The sequence below is a fragment of the Dermatophagoides pteronyssinus genome, unplaced genomic scaffold (genome assembly GCF_027571235.1).
Source record: "Dermatophagoides pteronyssinus isolate colony J.1.1.1.1 unplaced genomic scaffold, Derpt_VIB-CSIC_2022.12 sq0067, whole genome shotgun sequence".
In the NCBI taxonomy this organism is placed as follows: domain Eukaryota; kingdom Metazoa; phylum Arthropoda; class Arachnida; order Sarcoptiformes; family Pyroglyphidae; genus Dermatophagoides; species Dermatophagoides pteronyssinus.
In genome coordinates, this window is record NW_027461586.1 from 66,145 (window position 1) to 87,720 (window position 21,576).

Genomic DNA, 21,576 nt, shown 5'->3' on the forward strand with positions numbered 1-21,576 from the left:
TAATTGAAAATGAAGAAAAAAAACGAAAAAGAAAAAAAAACAGAAAATATCACATCGATAAAATCATAGATCGTTAAAACAGGAAAAAGAAAATTCGCTAAAAAACAAAAACAAAAATCAAAAAAAGTTACGTATAATTTTTCAATCAAGCGTTCCTTTCATATTATCGACAACAATCTGATCATGTTTATAATAATTCCTAGTTTTGTTTTAAAATCATTCATTGTGTGTGTGTGTGTGTTAATGTTTTAGTTGTTTTGTTTTGTTTTTTAATTAATGAAAAGAAAACGCTAATATCACTATTTTTTAAGGAAATTGTTTTTTTTTTGTTTTGTTTTGTGTTGATTTAATACCGATAATAATAATAATATGCATTCACAAGAAAATGATGGAAAAGAAGAAAGAAAGAAAGAAATCGGGTATAAACCCAAAAGAATGAAGAAAATCGATCAATCAATAATTTTTTTCTTTTTTTTTTATTCGTGTGTGTGTGTGTGTTTGCATTGGATGTTTGATGTAGATGTCTGGTAAAATGTGCATGACAGTCTTTCATTCTGTGTGTGTGTGTGTTTTATGTAAGTTTGGTGGAAAATAGATGATAGCCAAGAAGAATTTTGTTATTTTATTTTTGTTTCATATATCTAAATGATCAAACATGGAGAACCGGAAAGTTTTTTTTCAATTTAACGTAAAGCCCTGATTCATAAACGTATTGTAATTGTTGTTGTTGTAGAATAGCAGAAAAATTCATCAATTTGAAGTTTGCATTCTTCGTCGATTTGTGGTTACGAATGAAGCAGTTGTAGCCGAAACTGGTAAAAAAGCCGATTGAAAACTTGGTTTCAATTTGAATTGTTTTTGATTAGAATCATGATAATGTTGTGAATGTTGTTGTCTAAGTTCAATAAATAAATTGTCGGCAATTGTCGAACACCTTTTTTTTCAAATAAATAAAAAGAAGAAAACAAAAATAATTAGTTTAATCAAAGAAAATAATTAAGAATCAAAAATTAAAACAAACCATTCATCCGATTGTGTTGGCTGATATAATTTTGGCTTATTTTTCGTTCGTGGTTCTTTCATTTCGAATATATTATCATCGACAATATCCGATGAGATCATTTTAGGACTGGGCAACATTTGTGATGAAAAATTCTGTTTGTTGTTAGTAACAAGTTTTGCACATTTACTATTGGCAATAATATTATGCTGTTGTTGTTGTTGTTGTTGTGCTTCATTCGGAAAATCGACGAATTCAATTGATGAATCGGCTTTTTTATTGTTGTTTTTATTATTAAAATTCGAATGAACATTGTTCATGATAGTTATCGATGATTCTTGATCGGAAAGCCATTGATCAATATCAGTCTCATCAAGGACTCGTTTATTTGAAGATATGAATCGATCCGGTAGTATTGTCAATGAATGATCAATGGACAATGATTCAGTATCATTATTATTATTATTTTTGCTGTTATTTTTGGTCATCACCAATGATGGTGATGTTGGCTCATCATCTACGTCATCACATAGAAAAGGCATACAAGATTGATCAATCGACCATTCTTGCCAGCAATCAATTTGGGCTATAGTTGATAAACTTCCGTTTGGACTAGATACAAAATCACCAGGATATGATGATGATGATGTTGATGAATCAACGGCAGCGGCAGCTATTAATAATTCAGTAACTGGTGCACGTCTACCCCCATTTGTTACTATTGTAGACATTGGTTGATGAATTTTATCATTACCATTATTTTCTTCACACTCAATTTGATTCTTTTCCATTAATTCAGCAATTTCCTATAATAATAAAAATAAATGAAAGAAAGAAAAACAAAAATTAAAAAGAGTTATCAGCCATTATTATAACTTAGGATGACTATTATCATTATAAATTTTTTTTATCATAGAAAAACAAACAAGACAAAGTAATAAAGAGTTACAAAGAATCTAATGGAAGAAAATAAAACTTTTGAAAAAAAATCATGTTCATCGTTTCAATCATTAACTATACGAATAGAACAAATTAAATCATCAACAAATAATTCAACAGAATTGAACCAAACCAAACCAAAAAAATAAAAATAAAAATAAAAATAAAACCAACTTTAACCGAATCAATAGATTGTTCAATGAACTCTCATTGATAATGATGATGATAATAATAACATTCGATTAATCAATAAATGAATGAATGAATGAATGAATGAATGAAAGAAAAGTTAATTTATGAATGAAAATTATTATTATCATCATTATTTGATTACAAAGATAGATAAAATCAGTGATAAATGTGTGTGTGTGTTTGTGCAATACAGTCGAATAACTCACAATAATTTACACTCACAGAAATTCAATTCATAGTTGACCGATTTTTTATTTTGGAGTAATGAAACGAGATAAAGAAAATTATTATAGATTACAACAGCAACAGAAATACAATATGTTAGCAATAAATTTTCATTGATAAATATGATTCTACTATTTCTGGTTTAATTGCCATATATACATTCTAGATTTGAATGATTTCAATAAAACCCAAAAATGAAATGAAATGGTTGCAAACTGAAGAAGATTCTCTAAGCAGAATAATAATAATAAAAAAATTTTGGTCTTATTTAATAACGAAAATTATAATAGATGATTATTGTCAGAACAGCCCAAACAACACAATCCATTTAACCAATATGGATAAAGATGATGATGATGATAAGAAAGAAAAACAAAACAATCTAATCACAATTTTCCATATGATTAATTGATTCATCAAAAAAACTAACAAACAAATTTGTTCATTTTTCATTCTTTTGTCATTTGTTTCATTTTTTTTGTTGTTGGTTTGTTTGTTTCATTGTATTTACTTTTGTATACCATAACAATGATTTTGAGTTATCAAGATCAGATTCAATATTGAATTGAAGAATTTAAAAGAGAAAAACAAAACAAAGGTAAAATAAAACTTCTATACAATATAACAACCATTACAGCTATTGAACGAATGAATCCAAAAATAAAATGATGGATGGATGAATGTCGTTGTTATTTTGACAACATTTTCGATGATGATGATGATGATGATGACGGGAAAAAAACTAAGACCAAAATTAACAACAAATGGATAAATAATGATATTAAAGTCTTAATGTTTTTGTTTTTTTTTCTTTGGTTCCATTTATCTATTTTTGTTAATATGGATGGATAGATATTGAAATGGATCGTCGTCGTCGTCGTCGTTTTTTTTTTTTTTTTTTTTTGGAGGACAACATTCAAACAACAAACAATAATAGTAATCGATTATTCAGTAAACTATCAATTTTCAGAATGAATATAAAAAAATGGCAATAACTTTTTTTCTCTCTTTGATATTCAAGGAAAAACGAAGCCATCCATACACCCCCTGCACACCAAAAACATTATGAAAGAATATTTGTTTGAATAGCTAAAATAACCCGAGAATGAAAATCTTATTTCCCTTTTTCTTCTTTTCGGGTAGGAAAAAAAACAATTGTTTGTTCAGTGTTAGTGCTTTTTATATTCTTGTTCATAAATTTCCGAAAATAAAGATGAAAAACAAGAAGATTATGTTTATAAAAAAAAATAATAATAATAATAACCATACATAATTACAAAATTATTTTAACCAAAGAAAAAAAATATTAATTTTATCGAATATAGAGTATATAGAATGACAACAACATTGATTTGTAATTGTTTTTTTTCTGTTTTGTTTTGTTACAGTCAATTCAATCATGATGCAAATGTTCTTGATAATATCTATAATAAAAATTTATCATTATTTTTTTTGTTGTTGTTTGCCATTCAGGAGAAAAGAAAAACAATTCTTTTAATCAAGTAATACAAATGAAGAATTTGATCGACAATGTCCAGACAGTGTGTATAATAGAAAATAGTGATATAACGATAATGATGTAAAAAAAAGAGAGAATTGAAAGACAGAATAACAACAACAACAAAAACGAACGATTCAAACCAATAAATAAACGAAAATGTACAGAAAAAAAACAAACCAAACAAATAAATAAACGATACTGGAAAGAAAACAACAATAACAACAACAAAAAAAAAACAAATCTCCAAAGTAATTAAGTTAATTAATATTAATGAAAATCTTCAATCGTAAATGTAATGTGAATAATAACAATTGCAATGAAACTATAGTAGTGAAAACAAAAACAAAAAAACAAAAAAAATATTCGTAGTTTTTTTTTATTCTATTTTTTATTCTAGCAAAACCAATAATAATAATAATAATAATGACAAAACCGCGACCAGTGGCCACCACCAATGATTATTCTTGTTGTTGTTGTTCGCATTACAAATTCAATGTATAAATGTGTTTGTGTGTGTGATAGAGAGAGAGAGAGATGTGCAAAATATCATTTTCTTTTCTTTAGTTTTATTTTTTCCTTATTTCATCTAATTCTTCAAGTGTTCAAAAAAAAGGAAATAGAATGAAAATTATCTATAGTGTCATAATAAATCATTTGTCTTCTTTATTTGTGTTTGTGTGTCTTTGAGAATTTAGACACACACATTCACAAAAAAATTGTGATTGTTAATTCTCATTCGAATTCCATCGTTATTTTTTTCAATGATTCTTGAAAGTAGTCAAAAATAGTTTTGGTCAAAAAGTTACGAATATAAAAATTGACAGAATCTTTTTTTTCTTTGTCGGCAACTTAGTTACTAACATTCTTTCAAATAATTTTGGACGGATGGTTTTACTGCCAACAAAACAAAACAAAAGAAAAAAAAGAAAAATGCCAAAAGAAACATAGAATTAATACTGAACAAAAGCAATCAAAATAAACATCATTCAAATAGAATTAGAAACTCAAGAACTGATTTGACCAGTGAATAAATCACTGAAAATCACAAAGCTTTTAATACAAAAACCCAAAACAAAAAAAGATTGATTATAATTGAAAAAATAATCACTATTAACAGATAGAATAATTAAATGAATGAATAAATGAATTTAAAAAAACCAACCTGATTAAATTCTTCAACAGAATTTGATGATATAAACATATTATTTGTATTTATTGGTTTATTTTGCTGTGATAATTGCTGCTGCTGTTGTGAATGATGATGATTATTTTGACGATCATGTGAATGAAATAGATGATAATGGTGATGATGATGATGATCTAAATCTATTGGCTGTTGTTGTTGATGATAAGCGCCAAAAAATCCAAATAATTGTTGATTTGATTTTTGTACTGGTTTTGGTATTGAAATTGGTAACGATTTTGGTAACATAATTGTATTATCATTATTATCATCATTATCATCATATTTAACAGTATGTTTATCCATCAATGATTTTGATTCTGTTAACAAATTTAAAAAAATAATCAAAATCAAAATTGGAAATTTTTATTTTGTTTTGAATTTATTTTCACTGAACACATTATTAGAACAACAAACAATGTTAACCAAACATGATTATGTATTTAGACTGCTGATCTGATCATTAATTTGTTTTCTATATGAAGAGAAAAAAACAAAACAAAACAAAAAAAAAGGATCCAACCGAAACAAACAGGAAAGAATTAATAGGGTTTCATGTAAAAAAGCTATTAGTATTTGGTATTGTTCTTCTTTTTTTTTGTTGGGCCATAGAGGCTATTAATATTAGCCATTATGTATTACAAATTTTGTTTTTTTGTTTTTCGTTGTTTTGTGTGATTGTTATATAACTCAACATGATACTTTAACATGCTGTTTATATATGTAACAATGTGTAATATGAACATAAAAACCAATAATGCTTTTGGGATGGAATATAGGAAAGAAATAAAAATAAAAATACATACATTTTACATGATAAAAAAAAACATGCTTACACAAATTTGACAATGTCCGATAAAGAACATTGTTCTTGTTTTCGATTTCTTTTTTTGGTTCTGTTCATTTTTTATTTCTATTTTGTCGGTTGGACCAATTAATATTATGGTGTCTATTATTTTTGTTGTAATTCTAAATAATATAATATATGAGAGAGATCAAAGATTTTTTTTGTTTCTTATCCCTTCTTTAATCACTCTTGTTTTTTTTTGTTCTAATCGAATCGAATAATAATAAAAATTATTTGGAAAACATAAGAACCTATCTGATAACGATATATTAGAAACAAAAAGAAAAAAACAAAAAACCTTTTCTACATACCTTGTTCAGAACAAGAATTAATTGAATTATCAATTTGTTCAAAATGTTTATCATCGCCATTTTTCCAATCATGCATTATTATGTTTGATGAATTATTTTTTTGATCCAAATTTTCATCATTTATGTTTTGTTGTTGTTGTTGTTGTTGTTTCCATGCAGTATTAGGTATGTTTAATGTCGATCTATCATCAGTATGTGTTACGCTTGACTTATTTGCCAATGTTTTTGTTGTTGTTGTTGTTGAAGGCGATGATGATGATGATGATGATGATAATAGAACCGTATTCATTGATGCATTGGTTATTTCATCACTATTTATTGAATTGTTTAAGCTATTGAAACGATTGCCATTATCATTTAGGTTTGGTGAATGTAATGTTAATAATTTTTTGCGAATCATTGATGATGATGCATCATTGTTCATCGAATCATTATTATTATTATTATTGTTTTGCATAGCTTTCAATGATGAAACATTTGTAGACATCATCATCATCATAAATTCTGTACCACATTTTCTAGTTGTATCAGCAATATTATTATCGGATGAATAATTCAATATTTGATTCGGATCATCACTGTTGTTGTTTAATTTCATTGTAATCAATTTTGGCCTTAGTTGATCGATTTTTTGTAAATTGAATAAATTTAAATTATTTTCTTGATTGTCAACATCAACATTATTATTATTATTATTATTATCATTAACAATATTGGTTGTATGGCTAGTAGATAATACAAAACATTCATTTTCATCACTCATAGTATTGCAGTCAAATCTATCACGTTGATTATCATCAGAATGATGAATATCAGCAATTTTTGTAACTTTTTGCTTATGTTGATCAGTGATCGGAATCATCAAATTACTATTGACACGTGATTCGTCATTTTGATCAATATGATCATCATCATGATAATCATTGTCGTCACGATTATAACTCATTTCATTGGATTCAAAAACAGCAGTACCAGCAGCAACAGCATTATTATTATTATGTTCATCATCATTTTTGTTTGAATTTTGTTTTTGTTCATGATAATTCTTCTTTTTCTCATTTTCATGACTAGCTATAATATTATCATTGTTATTGGTCATTGTTATTTTACCAAAATTTAATCTTGATAAATTAGTTTTGTTCGATGGTAATTTAGCATTAGTGAAAAATTGTTGTTGTTGTTGTTGTTGCTGACTATTATTAAAATGTTTCCAATGACTTTGTGTAGAAGCTTCATTGATTGTCAGTGCTTTTTGTTGTTGTTGTTGATATCGAACCAAATCGGTTTTTCCATTACTATCATAGTCATCATCATTATTATCAGAAGCTTTAGCTGATTGATGCTCATTATGATTAAATGTACGATCAATGTATTCGACGGACGGTTGTTGTTGTTGTTGTCGACCACAATACTGTTGTTGTTGTTGTTGTCGGTGACGATTATTCGATTTGCAAACATCACTATGAATTCTATGGATCGCATTACAGTTATAATCATCATCATTATCATCAACATCAGAAAAAACATGACTATCATCGTCGTCCATTAAACCATTTCCATCAACATTTTCATTACTATAAACGAGGCAATCTTGAAGATTCAATTTTATATTCAATTCTGGTTGAAAATTGGAAATCTCATCGTTCATGGTGTCGATCATTGCTTTACGGCAATGATGATTTTGATTCTTTACATTATTATCGTTTGTTATAATAGAAATAGAATTTGTAGAAAAAAAATAATATAATGACAATACATTCATGATGATATATATTTGGGTATTGATGAAAACAGGAAAAAAACAGAAAAGAAAAACAGGACATTAGTTAGTCAAATATAACAAAAATACAATGAAAATAACGAAATAAAAAAAATCGAAATCGAAAACAAACCAATTTAGCATTTGTCGCAATCATCATTGTGGTATCATCACTAACATCGGGCATTTGCTTGTCATTTTGCTCATCATCATCATCATAATCATTTTCACAATGTTCCATTTCATTCACATTGATTACATGGTTGTCTATATTGGTATTATTCACATTATTATTGATGTTGATAATGGAATCATCATAGTTAGTATTGACCAAAAGTTGTTTCGATGAATCCTGTGTAACAAAATATCAAATCAAACAATAAATACAATGATAAAATGGTAAATGTAATGTATAAGAATTCATGATAATAATAACTTTGAAAAAAAAATACAAAATAGGCAATGGGCAAAAAAAAATAATCATGTTTGAATCACATAAATTTTGTTGTTTTTAATCAGATGGATAACAAAGTTTGAGATTTTTTGTTGTTGTTGTTGTACTAAAGGTTTGCCTCTTTTTTATATTCAGAGCTTTTTATCATTTGATTAATATGCTATATATAAAAATAACGGTATTTTGCCATTTAGAAATGTAAAAGAAAATGAAAAGAGAATTACAGCAGAAACCTAGCCAAAAAAAAAGACAAGATTTCTAATCATCATTAACGACCGAGTATCAAACAAATAATAAAATTAGGATCAACTCTTTCGCTTTTTTTCTTTTTCATTTTCCTATCCCAGATTTCAAAAAAAATTTCGGTATAGACACATTCCCACTTTCAACAGAAAATGGTCGAAGAGATGTTTTTTTTAAACCAACCAAACAAAATAAGAAAATAAACCAAAGTAACGACGACATTATAGAAGATTGTAAAAAAGCAATGAAAAATTTTCTTATCTTTTGTGTTGACGAAATTTTGTTTTCCAAAAAAAAGAAGAAAATTAATTGAGGATATAGACGAGTTCTTTTGAGGGAGAGAGAGAGAGAGAGTGCGAATGTGTTTATCTCTAGAATGATGTGTGAATTACTGTCTATGTGTGTGTATAGAAAAGATTCCTACATAATTCTTTTTTTTAAAGGCTGAAAATGGATTGAGAATGTATTTATTTATTGCTAAATTTAAAAATAATAGCTTTCATATCAGCAACATACAGCAGCAGCACTGTTATTCTTGATTTTTTCAGAGGAAAGAAAGATTTACAATTTTGAAAATTTTATTTATTGAAAAAAAAGACATTACAGATATATATAATTTAATCGTTGATGACCAATTATAGATGAATGGTATATAATAGAATTATCGATTCTTGTTTTTCTTTTTCAATGATTTGTTTTTTCTTTTTTCTCTCTCTCTCACACACATACAAACAAAATGAAGCCCAAAGTAAATCATTTTTTGTGTGTGTGCATACAAACATAATAGTTTTATTTTTGTTATAAAAAATGCCATAAAAATCAAAATCCAATGAATTGAATTATTCTGCAATAATCGATAGTGACAACAGAGAAAAAAACACACAGATATACTAAACATAGAATATTTATCTTTATAGTGAAAAAGATCACGTGAAAATAAAGCATTGTTTCTCGCAAGAATGAATGAATGTGATAAACTTTTTTTTCGTTCATTGAATAAAAGAAAATGGCTTTATTCCGGAAGAATTTTTTTTCAACAGAATCAACTGAGAAAAACTGTAGACACATACAAATAGACATTTTATTCTGATATTATTAATACACTAATAATTCTATACAATTGGATATCTCTATATGGTTGAATCGAGTGAGAACAATCAACGTCACGTTCGCAACAAAAAAAAAAATTCTTTACGTTTTTCATCGTCATCATCATAATCAATTGATATATAACTATCGTTATCGATAACAAAAACAACAACAACAACAACAAAACTTGACCAACAAAAAAAAAGCCAATGCATTGATTAAATTATTATTATTATTACTCCAAAAAATAAAGTTACTAATACACACATTCACAGAATATAAAAAAGATAAAAAGTTATAATATAACCAAAATAATGTTATAACAAAAATAATAACTACTATCTCTCTCCAATATCGATCTATGATTCTTGATTATCATATATCGAATCAAGCAAAAAAAAATATCTTGGAAATATGAATTAGATTCAATCAAATTTTCATTTTGAATCCATTTTTTAAGAACAAACAAAAAATTTTCCAAATTATTATGAATATTGTCTGTCAAAACCCTACATATTAAAAAATGATTAATGAATTGAAAGTATTGAAAAAAAGAACCCCGAATATATATGATGATCAATGATAATTCAATCAAATATCAATCAATATTACAGAAAAATGTTTGGCACTTTTTTTTTTGTTTCTTGGGAAAAATCATTTTTGTTTGATTATGTATTGATCATTGTTGTTGTTTGGTATTTTTAGCCGCTGGTGAAACATGTTGTTGTTGTTGTTGTTGTATTTCTTTGAGTATAGAACCAAAAAAAAGAAATCAAGTAATTTGACAGTCCAATCAAGTGAAAACGGTATATGTTTAATAATATTGTTTAATATGAAAAAAATAATAATAACAAGAATTCTACCAATTTTCTAGATCGAAAACAATGAAAAAGTAAATGATAACAAATATATATTTGCTGTCGTTAGCAAATTGCAACATCAGAATAATAAAATAAAAATTGTAAAATAAAACGAAATAATACAGAAAATTCTCAAAATTCTTATTTTGATTGAATTCAATCTAAAGTAAAAAGTTTGTTGAATGTTAATTTCTGTTTTTTTTTGTTGTAAGTCTGTAAAAATAAATGGGCCTTTGATGAAAGGAAATTCTAACCCTTTAAGCTTATTTATGAATGAAAATTGTAAATTTGGAAAAAAAAATAATTTTGATTTTCTATTTTGTGTGTACCACATCATTCAATGAACCCGTATATAAACGAATTTTTTTCTTCTTCATTATTATTATTTTATTTTAGTTGATTTTGCAAGACAGATTGACATCACAAAGCTTCTATGGTAATATTTTTTTTTCTCTTTTTTGTTTGACATTTTCTACAGAATTTTTGTTGTTGTTGTTGTTGTTGCTCATTTCTGTTTGCATCAACAATAACAATGATGACTACACAAGAATATATAAGAAATATTAGTAATTTTTTTTTCTAGCTGACAACAATAAGAATGATCACCAAATGATCATTGGTGAATGAATTCATACCTTATTTTCATGTTAGCAATACTTTGCTTGTTATAAGTTGATACAAGAAAAAAAAAGATAATACTTCGATGCATCATTATTCTATAGAATAGGTGAATGACAAAGAATTTAACCATGAAAATAAGGTAATTAAAATTATACAAAATGACAAAACATTATCATGTTTAACAATAACAACAACGTCAACAAAATATAACTGTATCGCCATAGCAAACAAACGAAAAAAAAATCACAATAATTCCTCACTTTCCTGATATTGTTTACGCAAATCGAAACACATTGTTGCTCAGAATAAAAAAATGAATGATATATACATACTAATGCCTTGAGCAATGATTTCGTAAATTAAAAAGTTGAAGCTTTTTTGGAAAGGAAAAAAATGGTTAGTTAAAATATAGGAAAAGGTCTTATTATTCGTTTTAATTCAAACTTGTCCAAACATGATTCATCATAACATTTATGTTTAGAATAGAAAGAGAGGGAGAGAGAGAAAGTGAAAAAAAGCAAAGACCCGAAAGCAATAATTCATTCGTGGAAGCAACAACAACAACAACAACAACAAAAGCAAAATAATAACAAAAATGATTATGGAACAATTTTGGAACGCCGCTGGTATATTTTATGAACATTATATTGGACAATGTGACAACAACAACAACAACAAAAAATGGTTATATTATTTCTATTTGTCTGCATGTGTTTATGTATGAAAAAAATATCATCATCATCATCATCGTCATCATTTTTTTTTAATTGCATACGCTCTATATATAATTGTCGAGATTTTTTTTTGTTCAATAGTTTCATCCTTGTGTATCTGCAAAGATAGATGAACCAATGCAGATATATAAAAAGAAAATTTACTTCCCCCTTACAGCAGTAGAAAATAAAAAAAAACAAGAATTTAATGGTCAAAACATAAATAATAATAATAATAATAATAGACCAAACACAGAAGAATAAAACTAGAAAATAAAAATTTTCATTTTCATTTCTTTTGATCATCAAAGGCCCGTTCAAACAACAACAACAAAATGTTTGAATCGACCAATTTGGTGACATTCCAAACAATTTTGGAATTTGTTTATTTTTAGATTGATGGTTTTTCTCTCATTCTTGATCGTTTCAATTTTTATTTCTCGTTTATTCTTTTGTTCCGCATCATTCTATTTTTTTCGATTCAAAGTTTATTATTATTATTTCTGGTATCTAGGGCTTCAAAAATCCAAAACAAACAATTATACCGTAGTTCTTTTTCAAATATATAATATGTCAAACATAGTGAAAAAAAAAGTTTAAAATAAAATTTGGAAACTTGAAATAGATTTTTTTTTCTACAAAATCGATAGATCCTACCTGCTGTTTGATGATGTTTGTTGTGGTGGTGGTAGTGGTGGCGGCGGCGGCAGTAATAGTTCCAATGATTGGATCATTATTAAAATTGTTGTTATTGTTGTTGACCAAAAATGATTTATCATTATTTTCATTTTTTGTCGCCATTTTTTTGTTATTATTTTTATCATATTTTTCATCAAAATCATTGTCATTGAAGTTTTGTTGTTGTTGTTGTTGAAATGACAACATATGACAATGGTCATGATTATGATGATGATGATGATGTTGATGATGAGTGTTGTTGTTGTTGTTACGTAAATGATTGTTAACAATAGGCAACTGCTGCTGCTGCTTCTTTTCTGTGGTTATTTTTGTTGTTGTTGTTGTTGATGCATCTAATCGATGACAATGTTCATCGTTACCATCATCATCATCATTATTATTATCATTGTTATTTTCATTGACCAGAAATACATCCAGATGATGATCAACATCATGGCTATCAACAGCTAAGTATGCATCATTATTATTGCAACAAAATTGTTGTCGTTGTTGTTGATAATCGTTGTTATGATGATCATCATCATCATTGTGGTTATTATCTGGATGATGATGATGATGATGATGATGATGGTGATGATGATGATGTACCACTGAAGCAATTATTGAACAATTTGTTCTCCAATCTTCTGGTGTCTATTTAAAAGAAACGAAAAATTGATTTTTTTTGAAAAATAATTTTTAACTTTTCTTTTTCTCCATTCAGAACAAATATTATATCATTAGATTTGAATTTTTTTTCCCCGGAAAAATATTTAGGGAAAGAAAAAACTGTCATATCAGAAAAAAATTAATTTTTGGCTTTGCCAAAATTATTGTTGTGGATTGCGTTTTCCTTTTCGATGTCATTCAATTTAATAAGTCAAAAAAAAAAAAGAAAAGAAAAGAAAAATCAATTCTTTTTGACATATAATAAAATAATCATACAGATTTTTACAGATGTAAATCTGTCTTTCCAAAAAAAAGAAGTTTTCTATTCGCCCTATACACCCACACATACCGAGGGTTGATGTTGAATTTCATTTCATTTCATTTCATTTTTCTGTTCTGTCCTATATTTTTCTTTATTCAATCCGAACCGATTTTTTTCATTTTTTTTGTCTCAATCATTTGTATAGTTTTCCATTTTTCATTCACGATAGATTGGGAAAAACGAAGAGAAAAAAAAACATACACCAACAAAAAAAAAGAAAAAATACATTTACATCGATATTGAACATGGACATGCTACTTATGGATAATCTGATTGAGTGGAATTCATTTTTCATTCATTCATTCATTTTCTTTATACGTTCTTTACATTTCACAAACATACACACACATAATATGTTGTTTACTTCCTCAATTCAAGTCAAGATTTTTTCTTTTTTTTTGCAGCCGATACATAAATAAATAAGAAAAATATAAAGAATATAAGAATAAAAAAAAGGTCGAACACAAGCTTATTGTCAAAAAAGATTCGCCAAAAAAATGAAAAGAGCAAACAAACAAGAACAGAAGAAGCAAAGCAAAGAAAAAAAATCATATATCGTAAATCCTAACAACGGTTTTTCTTTCAATTTTTTTTTGTTTTTTTTTATATTTTCATTTTCTGGAATATGAACAGAAATGGAACGAGATGTAAAAAATGAGAATGAAAAAAATAAAATAAAATAATAAATTTTATTTCATTTCTCTCTCTCTCGCTTGCTATACTCTCAACATCAAATGACGTGAATGGAAAAAATGTATGGAAAGCGAGAGAAACTTGAATACACCATCATATCATTCAGAATATTATTATTGCGATAATAATATTTTTGTTTTTTATTCTTCAATTCAAATGAATGGATTAAGTTTTTTTAAATATGATTATACACAAACACACACACACAAACATTTCATTTCCATTGCAAACCAAAAAAAAAGAGCAAAAAATCAATCACTAATGGAATCTCATCAATATACATACAGTATTTATAGCTATTTGATCGTTAATTTTTCATTTTTATTTCTATTTCTGGGAAAAGACCAAAGATTTTTGTTGTTGTTGTTGTTGTTGTTATTTTTGATTTATTCTCATTTTCATTTGAAAACCACATCAAGAAACCAAAAAGAAATAACATTACATACGTGAACATGGTTGACATTTTTTTTTATATTCAATATTCATAATAATAATCATATAGAAAAGAAAGAAAGAGGGAAAAAAATCAATCAAGAAAAGATGGAAAAGTAAAAAAATGGAAGATTCATTTTTTGTTTTGACGGAAATGAAAAATCAATCGATAATGATGATGACATTGATTTTTATTTGATTTTTTCATTTCTTTTCATTTTTGTCCACATTTAGAATTCGATTCATATATATATTCACATCATCATGCGAATAATGATCACCAAACAAGTTTGGAATCAAAACGAAAAAATAACAAAATAAAAATTACCACCAAGACAATGAACAATAATAATAATAATAATAATAAATGTCACATACAAACCGAACGAAAGAATATAAATAAAAAATTTAGAATATATAAACAACAACAACAACAACGAAAAAAAAATGATGACAATTTTTTTTTCGTCGATCTGCGTGAATGAAAACAATTTGAATTTGTATATATTTGAAAAATCCAGATATAAAACGAGAATTTGACAATAACAATGACAATGACAACAAAAAAAAAATATAATGATGTAAAAAAAATACAAGGTAATTCAATTGATTCAATAATAAAGTGAATAGCATTTTTGAATTGTTTGTTTGTTTGTTTGTTTGTCATCATGCACATTCCGTTGTTGTCATTGTTGTTGTTGTTGTTGTTGTCATCATCATCATCATCATCATCATAATCATTATCAGCGTTGTTGTCATCCATTCTTTTTCTTTTCTTTTTTTTTGCTCATTTATTTTCAATATGATATACCGGTTTTTTTATCAACAAAAAAAAATCGGTTTGTTCCAACATTCTGTATAACCTAAATTCCAATATATTCTTGTTATTTTTTTGTCTGATTTTTATTTTTTTTCTTCTTCTTTGACTATCATCATTTAGTTTGATCGTTTACTGTTGTTTGTATATATTTATCGTTTTTTTTTGTTCAATGATATTCAATGTTTACATACATTTTATATTGACATTCTTTTCTTCTTTTCTTTGTTGGCTATATATATTTTTATTACTGGATCAATGAAGAAGAAGAAGAAGAAAAAAAAATAATCTCAGATCACGTAATCATTGATTGATCAAGAATTGATTCATTTATTCAAGCCAAAATACATACAATGAATGTGGGTCCAAGAAAAGAAAAAACAAATTTCGATTGAATCATTGCATGATATAACTACATTTTCATTTTCGATTGACCTATCTATTTATATTTATCTTTTCTCTCTCTCTCTCTCTCTCACTGTTTTGTTTTGCTATGATCAAGATTATTATATATTAATAAAGTCATCCACATTATAGTCATTGTGATTGAAATTATGATGATGATGATAATAATAATGGGAAAAAATGATCACTAAAAACAACAAAATGTTCAACGACAGAATAATAATCATCAAATATACATTGATTTGAATGATGAAAAAATAACAGATCTAAACGATCGAAAAGTTTTAGATGAACGATACTCACGAACATAAACAAACAATAAATATATTGGCTCAAACATTAACGATCAATGTGATTTGAAACGTAACGAAAGGATTGTAAATGATTATTATTAAAATATTCTATAATAGACAGTTTAGTGGGTGGATTATATATCCAAATTGATCATTTCGAAAACAAAAACAAAAAAAAATTATAATTCTTATTATCTCAACATCATTATCGAATCGATCGATTAGAATCTAATCATTAGATCATTGATCTATTGAAAATACATTGACATACTTGATGAATCTGAGTTTTTTTAATGGTAAAAAGTTCAAAACAAATGCATAGCACACATGACAATTCTCTTCAATAATAGTAATAGTAATTTCAAAAAAAAAGAAAATTCCTCGTTCAATGTTTGTTTTTGTTTGTATTCTATTTGTCACGAAAATACTTTACATGACAAATAGGATTCAAATTTAACAAAAATCGTTCGATATGAAATGTGTCCATCAAAAACAAAAATCAATGGAATAACATTATCATCATTATAATAAATAGATGAAACAAACAAAAACAGAATCAATTGTTTGAGACATTTAACAAATTCAATATATTTTGACAAAAAATAAAATAAAATTGTTCAAAATTCACACTCGTCACACTTGTGAATATAATAAGAATAGAACAGAACAGAACAGAACAGAAAATGCTAAACTTTATCGCAAACAAAACAAAACAAAATAAAAATAGTGATTGTTTTCGTTACATGTTTCTGGAATAACAAAACAAAACACAACAAAACAATTGCAATGATGAAGACGGATATACATGAACTTTTTCCTCATTCACATCGAATGGAATTTATTCACAGTCATTTTATTTTATTTTTCAAATTTACTTGTGCACACACACACAAAAAAAAGAGAAAAGGAAAGAAAAAATCTGACTTTGTTCAAACATCATTGAATTCAATTGGCAAAATGTGTAAAGAAACCAGATAAAAATATTTTGCCAATAAATGGATCCTAAAATGGTGACAATTGCTTGCAAACAAAGATTGTGTGACACATACATTATTACTATAGTTAGCAAGTAACAGTAAAAAAAACTATTCAAGGATTTTTTTTTTTTTTTTTTTGTTGGATTGCTTGGTTGATGATGATCGACTTGCCTGAATGAATTTGAATATTTTGCAAGCTCTCAAAATATACTCACACAAACAAACAAACACTAGACCTAGAGCTTTGACTTCAGTTTTACGATCAAGTGAAAAAAATAGCAATGAAAAATTCAATGATAAAAACAAATAATAATTTAATAAGGAGAATGGCAATTTTTTTCAGAATGATAATCTTAAGTGGAACGATTGTCATTTTTTTTTGATTGTTCCAACATAATAAAAATGTACGTGTACGAAAAATGTTTGTTTTGTGTGAAAAAAAAATCTTTGATTATTTTATAACTTTTTTTTCAGCCATGAACAATGTTGATGGCAGCAAGGTCGAGCAAAAACTCTTGATAATATATTGTGAAATGTTTGTTTAAAAAAAAAAATTCTTAATTTTATGGCAATTATTTCTGATAAATTCTATATTTTTTTTATAACGGAGGGAACAAAAAAGAAGATAAATTGACTTTGAAAATTTGTTATTTTCATTGTTGCTATTGTTGATAAATTATTACCATACTATTTAGTAACTTATGAATTTTTTTTTGTTTTTGTTTTTTGTTAATTTACAGTATACTTTTATGATAATCAAACTTCAAATTGGTACATTTATTATAAAATGAAATGTATATTTTTTTCTCCTTTTTCTGTTACAAAGACAAAAAAAATAACAAACGAGAAATGTAGATAGATCACAGAATAGAAAATGAGATCAAGTGAGTATGGTGTGTGTGTCTGTGTATTATAAATTCTAAAATAAAATAATGTATATTTGAAAATTAATGAGCCGCAATGAATGCATATCATCGAACACACACACACAAACACAAACATTCAAACAGAATCCATATAAATATACCTATCTATCACTATGTTTTTTATTTTTCGTTTCGTTTCATTTCTCGTATGGTACGTGTAAATATTTCTGAATATAATCATCATGTGCATGTTTTTTTTTCTGCATTTTTCGCATACATTTATGCATACCTTTACCAAAAAAATTGTTATTACACACATTATATATTTATATCATTTTGAAACATTTACCGTAATTTTTTTCTCATATAATCTTTCTCTCACACATACAATAAAGTAGAATAGATTCTTATTGTCCAACAACATATATGGGTTGTTACGAAACCAAAAAAAAAAAACAAAAATTCATTCATTTTTATTCGTAATCGGCGGCAATTGTATTCATATTTTACATTTAATTCAAAGCAGGTAAAAAAAAATGTTTAGGAATTTTTGTTGTTGTTGTTGTTGGTGTTATTCCTAGTTCATTCACATTTCAATGTTTGATAGAAATGGAATGGTTTCTGGTGTATGTTTGATGAGAAAGCGACATGGTTGGTTATATAATATATATTTGGCAATAATCTAAATTATTGTTTGTTGAATATGCAGAAAAAATGAAAGATTTAACCTATTAATTTTCTGTTTCGGATTAAATAAAAATTAGATGAAAATTCACTGTTCTAACATTATTCACTTTTAGAATGGGAAAAAAACACTGATATACAACGCAAACAAAATATGTATTGTATTTATTCAAGATGAAAAACATGATGGAAATACTGCTTTTTTTTAAAAAAAAAGTAACCGGTCAAAAACTAGGCAAACAAATTTCCGTCAATTGCAAACACACCCGAATCGAATAATATCGATTCAATTAATCTTCTAAAACATTCATCAACAAGAAAAAGAAGACTATATTTCATATATACACTCATATATACCAACAAAATAATCGTTTTACAGATATATCTATGGCCCTTTTTTTTCCATTTCAAATCATCCGAAAAAAAACTAGATCGATATACATGTGTGTGCGGTTAATGCTGAATTTAATCGAACCAAAACGAAGGAATAAATAAATAGATGAAAGGAAAATGTTCAACAAAAAAAAACAATATTGACGTTCAATGATTATAATAATAATGATCATATTAAAAATTATGGGGAAATTTTTTTTGTTTTGTTTTGTTCTATTTACCTGTGTTGTTTGATCGATCATCGATCGTCCACAATATGTTTTGTAATAATTAAAGCCATTGTTATTATTATTATTATTTTCATTATTGCCATCGGTCATTATCATTTTCATCATTGGTGTTGTTATGTTTGAATCATTTTTATTATCAACATTAGACAGGTTTGTTGTTGTTGTTGTTGATGATTGATGTTGTTCATCATTTGAATTATGGATCGATGATGATGATATTGGTGTTCGTAATGTTGATCTTGTTGTCGATGATGATGATGATGATGATGATGACGACAATGATGATGATGATGATAACATTGAAACATTTAATAATGAATCAAAACTTGATGATCGTCGAAGTTTCATCGTTTTAATACTAAATAAATTCAAATATCTAAATTAAAAATATTTAATGTTATTAGAGATTTGGACTGTATGAATAAATAATAATGATAACTACACTGTTAAAAATGGTATGACTTTATAAGTTCATAAAGTGGAAGTGTGGACTTATAAGTTCACATTAGACCAAGTGAACATATAAACTCACTTTAAGGAATTGTGAGCTTATAACTTCACTTTAAGGAATTGTGAGCTTATAAGTCCACACTTCCACTTTATGAACTTATAACTTCACTTTAAGGAATTGTGAGCTTATAAACTCATACGAGAACGTTGTGAGTTTATAACTTCATACGAGAAAAAATGTGAGGTTTTTAAAATAAAAATAAAAACCCCTATACGCAAGCGTTTTTTTTTTTTTATTAAAAAAATCTTGATGCGCAAGTGAAATTAAATTAAATTATTGAAGTTTTTAATTATTTTTCATTTAAAGATATATTATTAATTATTATAATTATTAAACAAGGCTAATAGAAATTTATCAATAGAAATCGGCTCAGGAACATGAAAAGAGAACCCGACTTGGTTTTCATTGTTCGATCCATCTTTATAGATTATGACCTCGTGATCAAATGGACAAATAAAGTAAATTAGAATCTTTGCATTCATTCGACACTTGTCGGCATTGAAGTTGAGACAGATAGCAATCGAACATCCCCAACATAAATGTCATTCTTTCTCAATCTTAGCTTGATTCGGTGTTATTGTAGGTAGTGATAAAAAATACTTAAAACAAAACCAATGAGATTAGGAAAAAACATGGAACAAGTTAGACATAAACAACAATCATATTCAATGAACAAACCTGATAACCAAATTTTGTAAACGAACCACACTTAACAAAAATAATGAATAACAACTAATCGAACAGTAGTTTAAATAATCAAAACAGAACCCTAACAGCTAATTTCAATTATGAGGGCGCTCGTCGCCTCCACATGAATTCAAAATTTTTCAAAAAAATTTTCCAAGTCCAAAAATCCAATTTTTTTTTGAGTTTGTAATTTGAAAAAATAAAATAAAATCAAAATTGTGATTTTATAACTTCACTTTAAGGAATTGTGAACTTATAAACTCATACGAAAAACGTTGTGAGTTTGTAATTTGAAAAAATAAAATAAAATCAAAATTGTGATTTTATAACTTCACTTTAAGGAATTGTGAACTTATAAACTCATACGAAAAACGTTGTGAGTTTGTAATTTGAAAAAATAAAATAAAATCAAAATTGTGATTTTATAACTTCACTTTAAGGAATTGTGAACTTATAAACTCATACGAAAAACGTTGTGAGTTTGTAATTTGAAAAAATAAAATAAAATCCAAAATTGTGATTTTTTAACTTCACTTTAAGGAATTGTGAGCTTATAAACTCATACGAAAAACGTTATGAGTTTATAACTTCATACGAAAAAACCATGTGAGTTTATAACTCCATTCATAAAACATTATGAGTTTTTAATTTTAAAAAAATAAAATTAAATCCAAAATTAGAATTTTTAAAGTCATACGAAAAACGTTGTGATTTTATAACTCCATACGAAAAACGTTGTGAGTTTATAACTTCATACGAGAAACCATGTGAGATTATAAGTCCATTCGAAAAACATTATGAGTTTTTAATTACAAATAAAATCCAAAATTCGAATTTTTAAACTCATACGAAAAACGTTGTGATTTTATAACTCCATACGAGAAATAATGTGAGTTTATAATTTCATACAAGAAAAAATGTGAACTTATAAGTCCACACTTCCACTTTATGAACTTATAAAGTCATACCATTTTTAACAGTG

At 26.3% G+C, this 21,576-nt stretch overlaps 1 protein-coding gene and 1 long non-coding RNA gene across 2 annotated transcripts; both read right to left on the minus strand.

Moving 5' to 3' along the window:
* Positions 1-119: 119 nt before the first annotated feature.
* LOC142646141 (uncharacterized) lies at positions 120-19,767 on the minus strand. Its single transcript, XM_075824326.1, has 7 exons — positions 19,388-19,767; positions 12,595-13,269; positions 8,091-8,309; positions 6,199-7,885; positions 5,020-5,360; positions 1,022-1,806; positions 120-934 (listed from the first exon to the last, which is right to left on the minus strand). Exons 1-7 carry the CDS (start codon positions 19,742-19,744, stop codon positions 751-753), a joined length of 4,248 nt encoding a protein of 1,415 aa, XP_075680441.1. The 5' UTR covers positions 19,745-19,767; the 3' UTR covers positions 120-750.
* Positions 19,768-20,170: 403 nt separating this feature from the next.
* Positions 20,171-21,160, minus strand: LOC142646138 (uncharacterized). Its single transcript, XR_012847132.1, has 2 exons — positions 20,586-21,160; positions 20,171-20,506 (listed from the first exon to the last, which is right to left on the minus strand). It is a non-coding gene; the product is annotated as an uncharacterized LOC142646138 (long non-coding RNA).
* Positions 21,161-21,576: the final 416 nt, after the last annotated feature.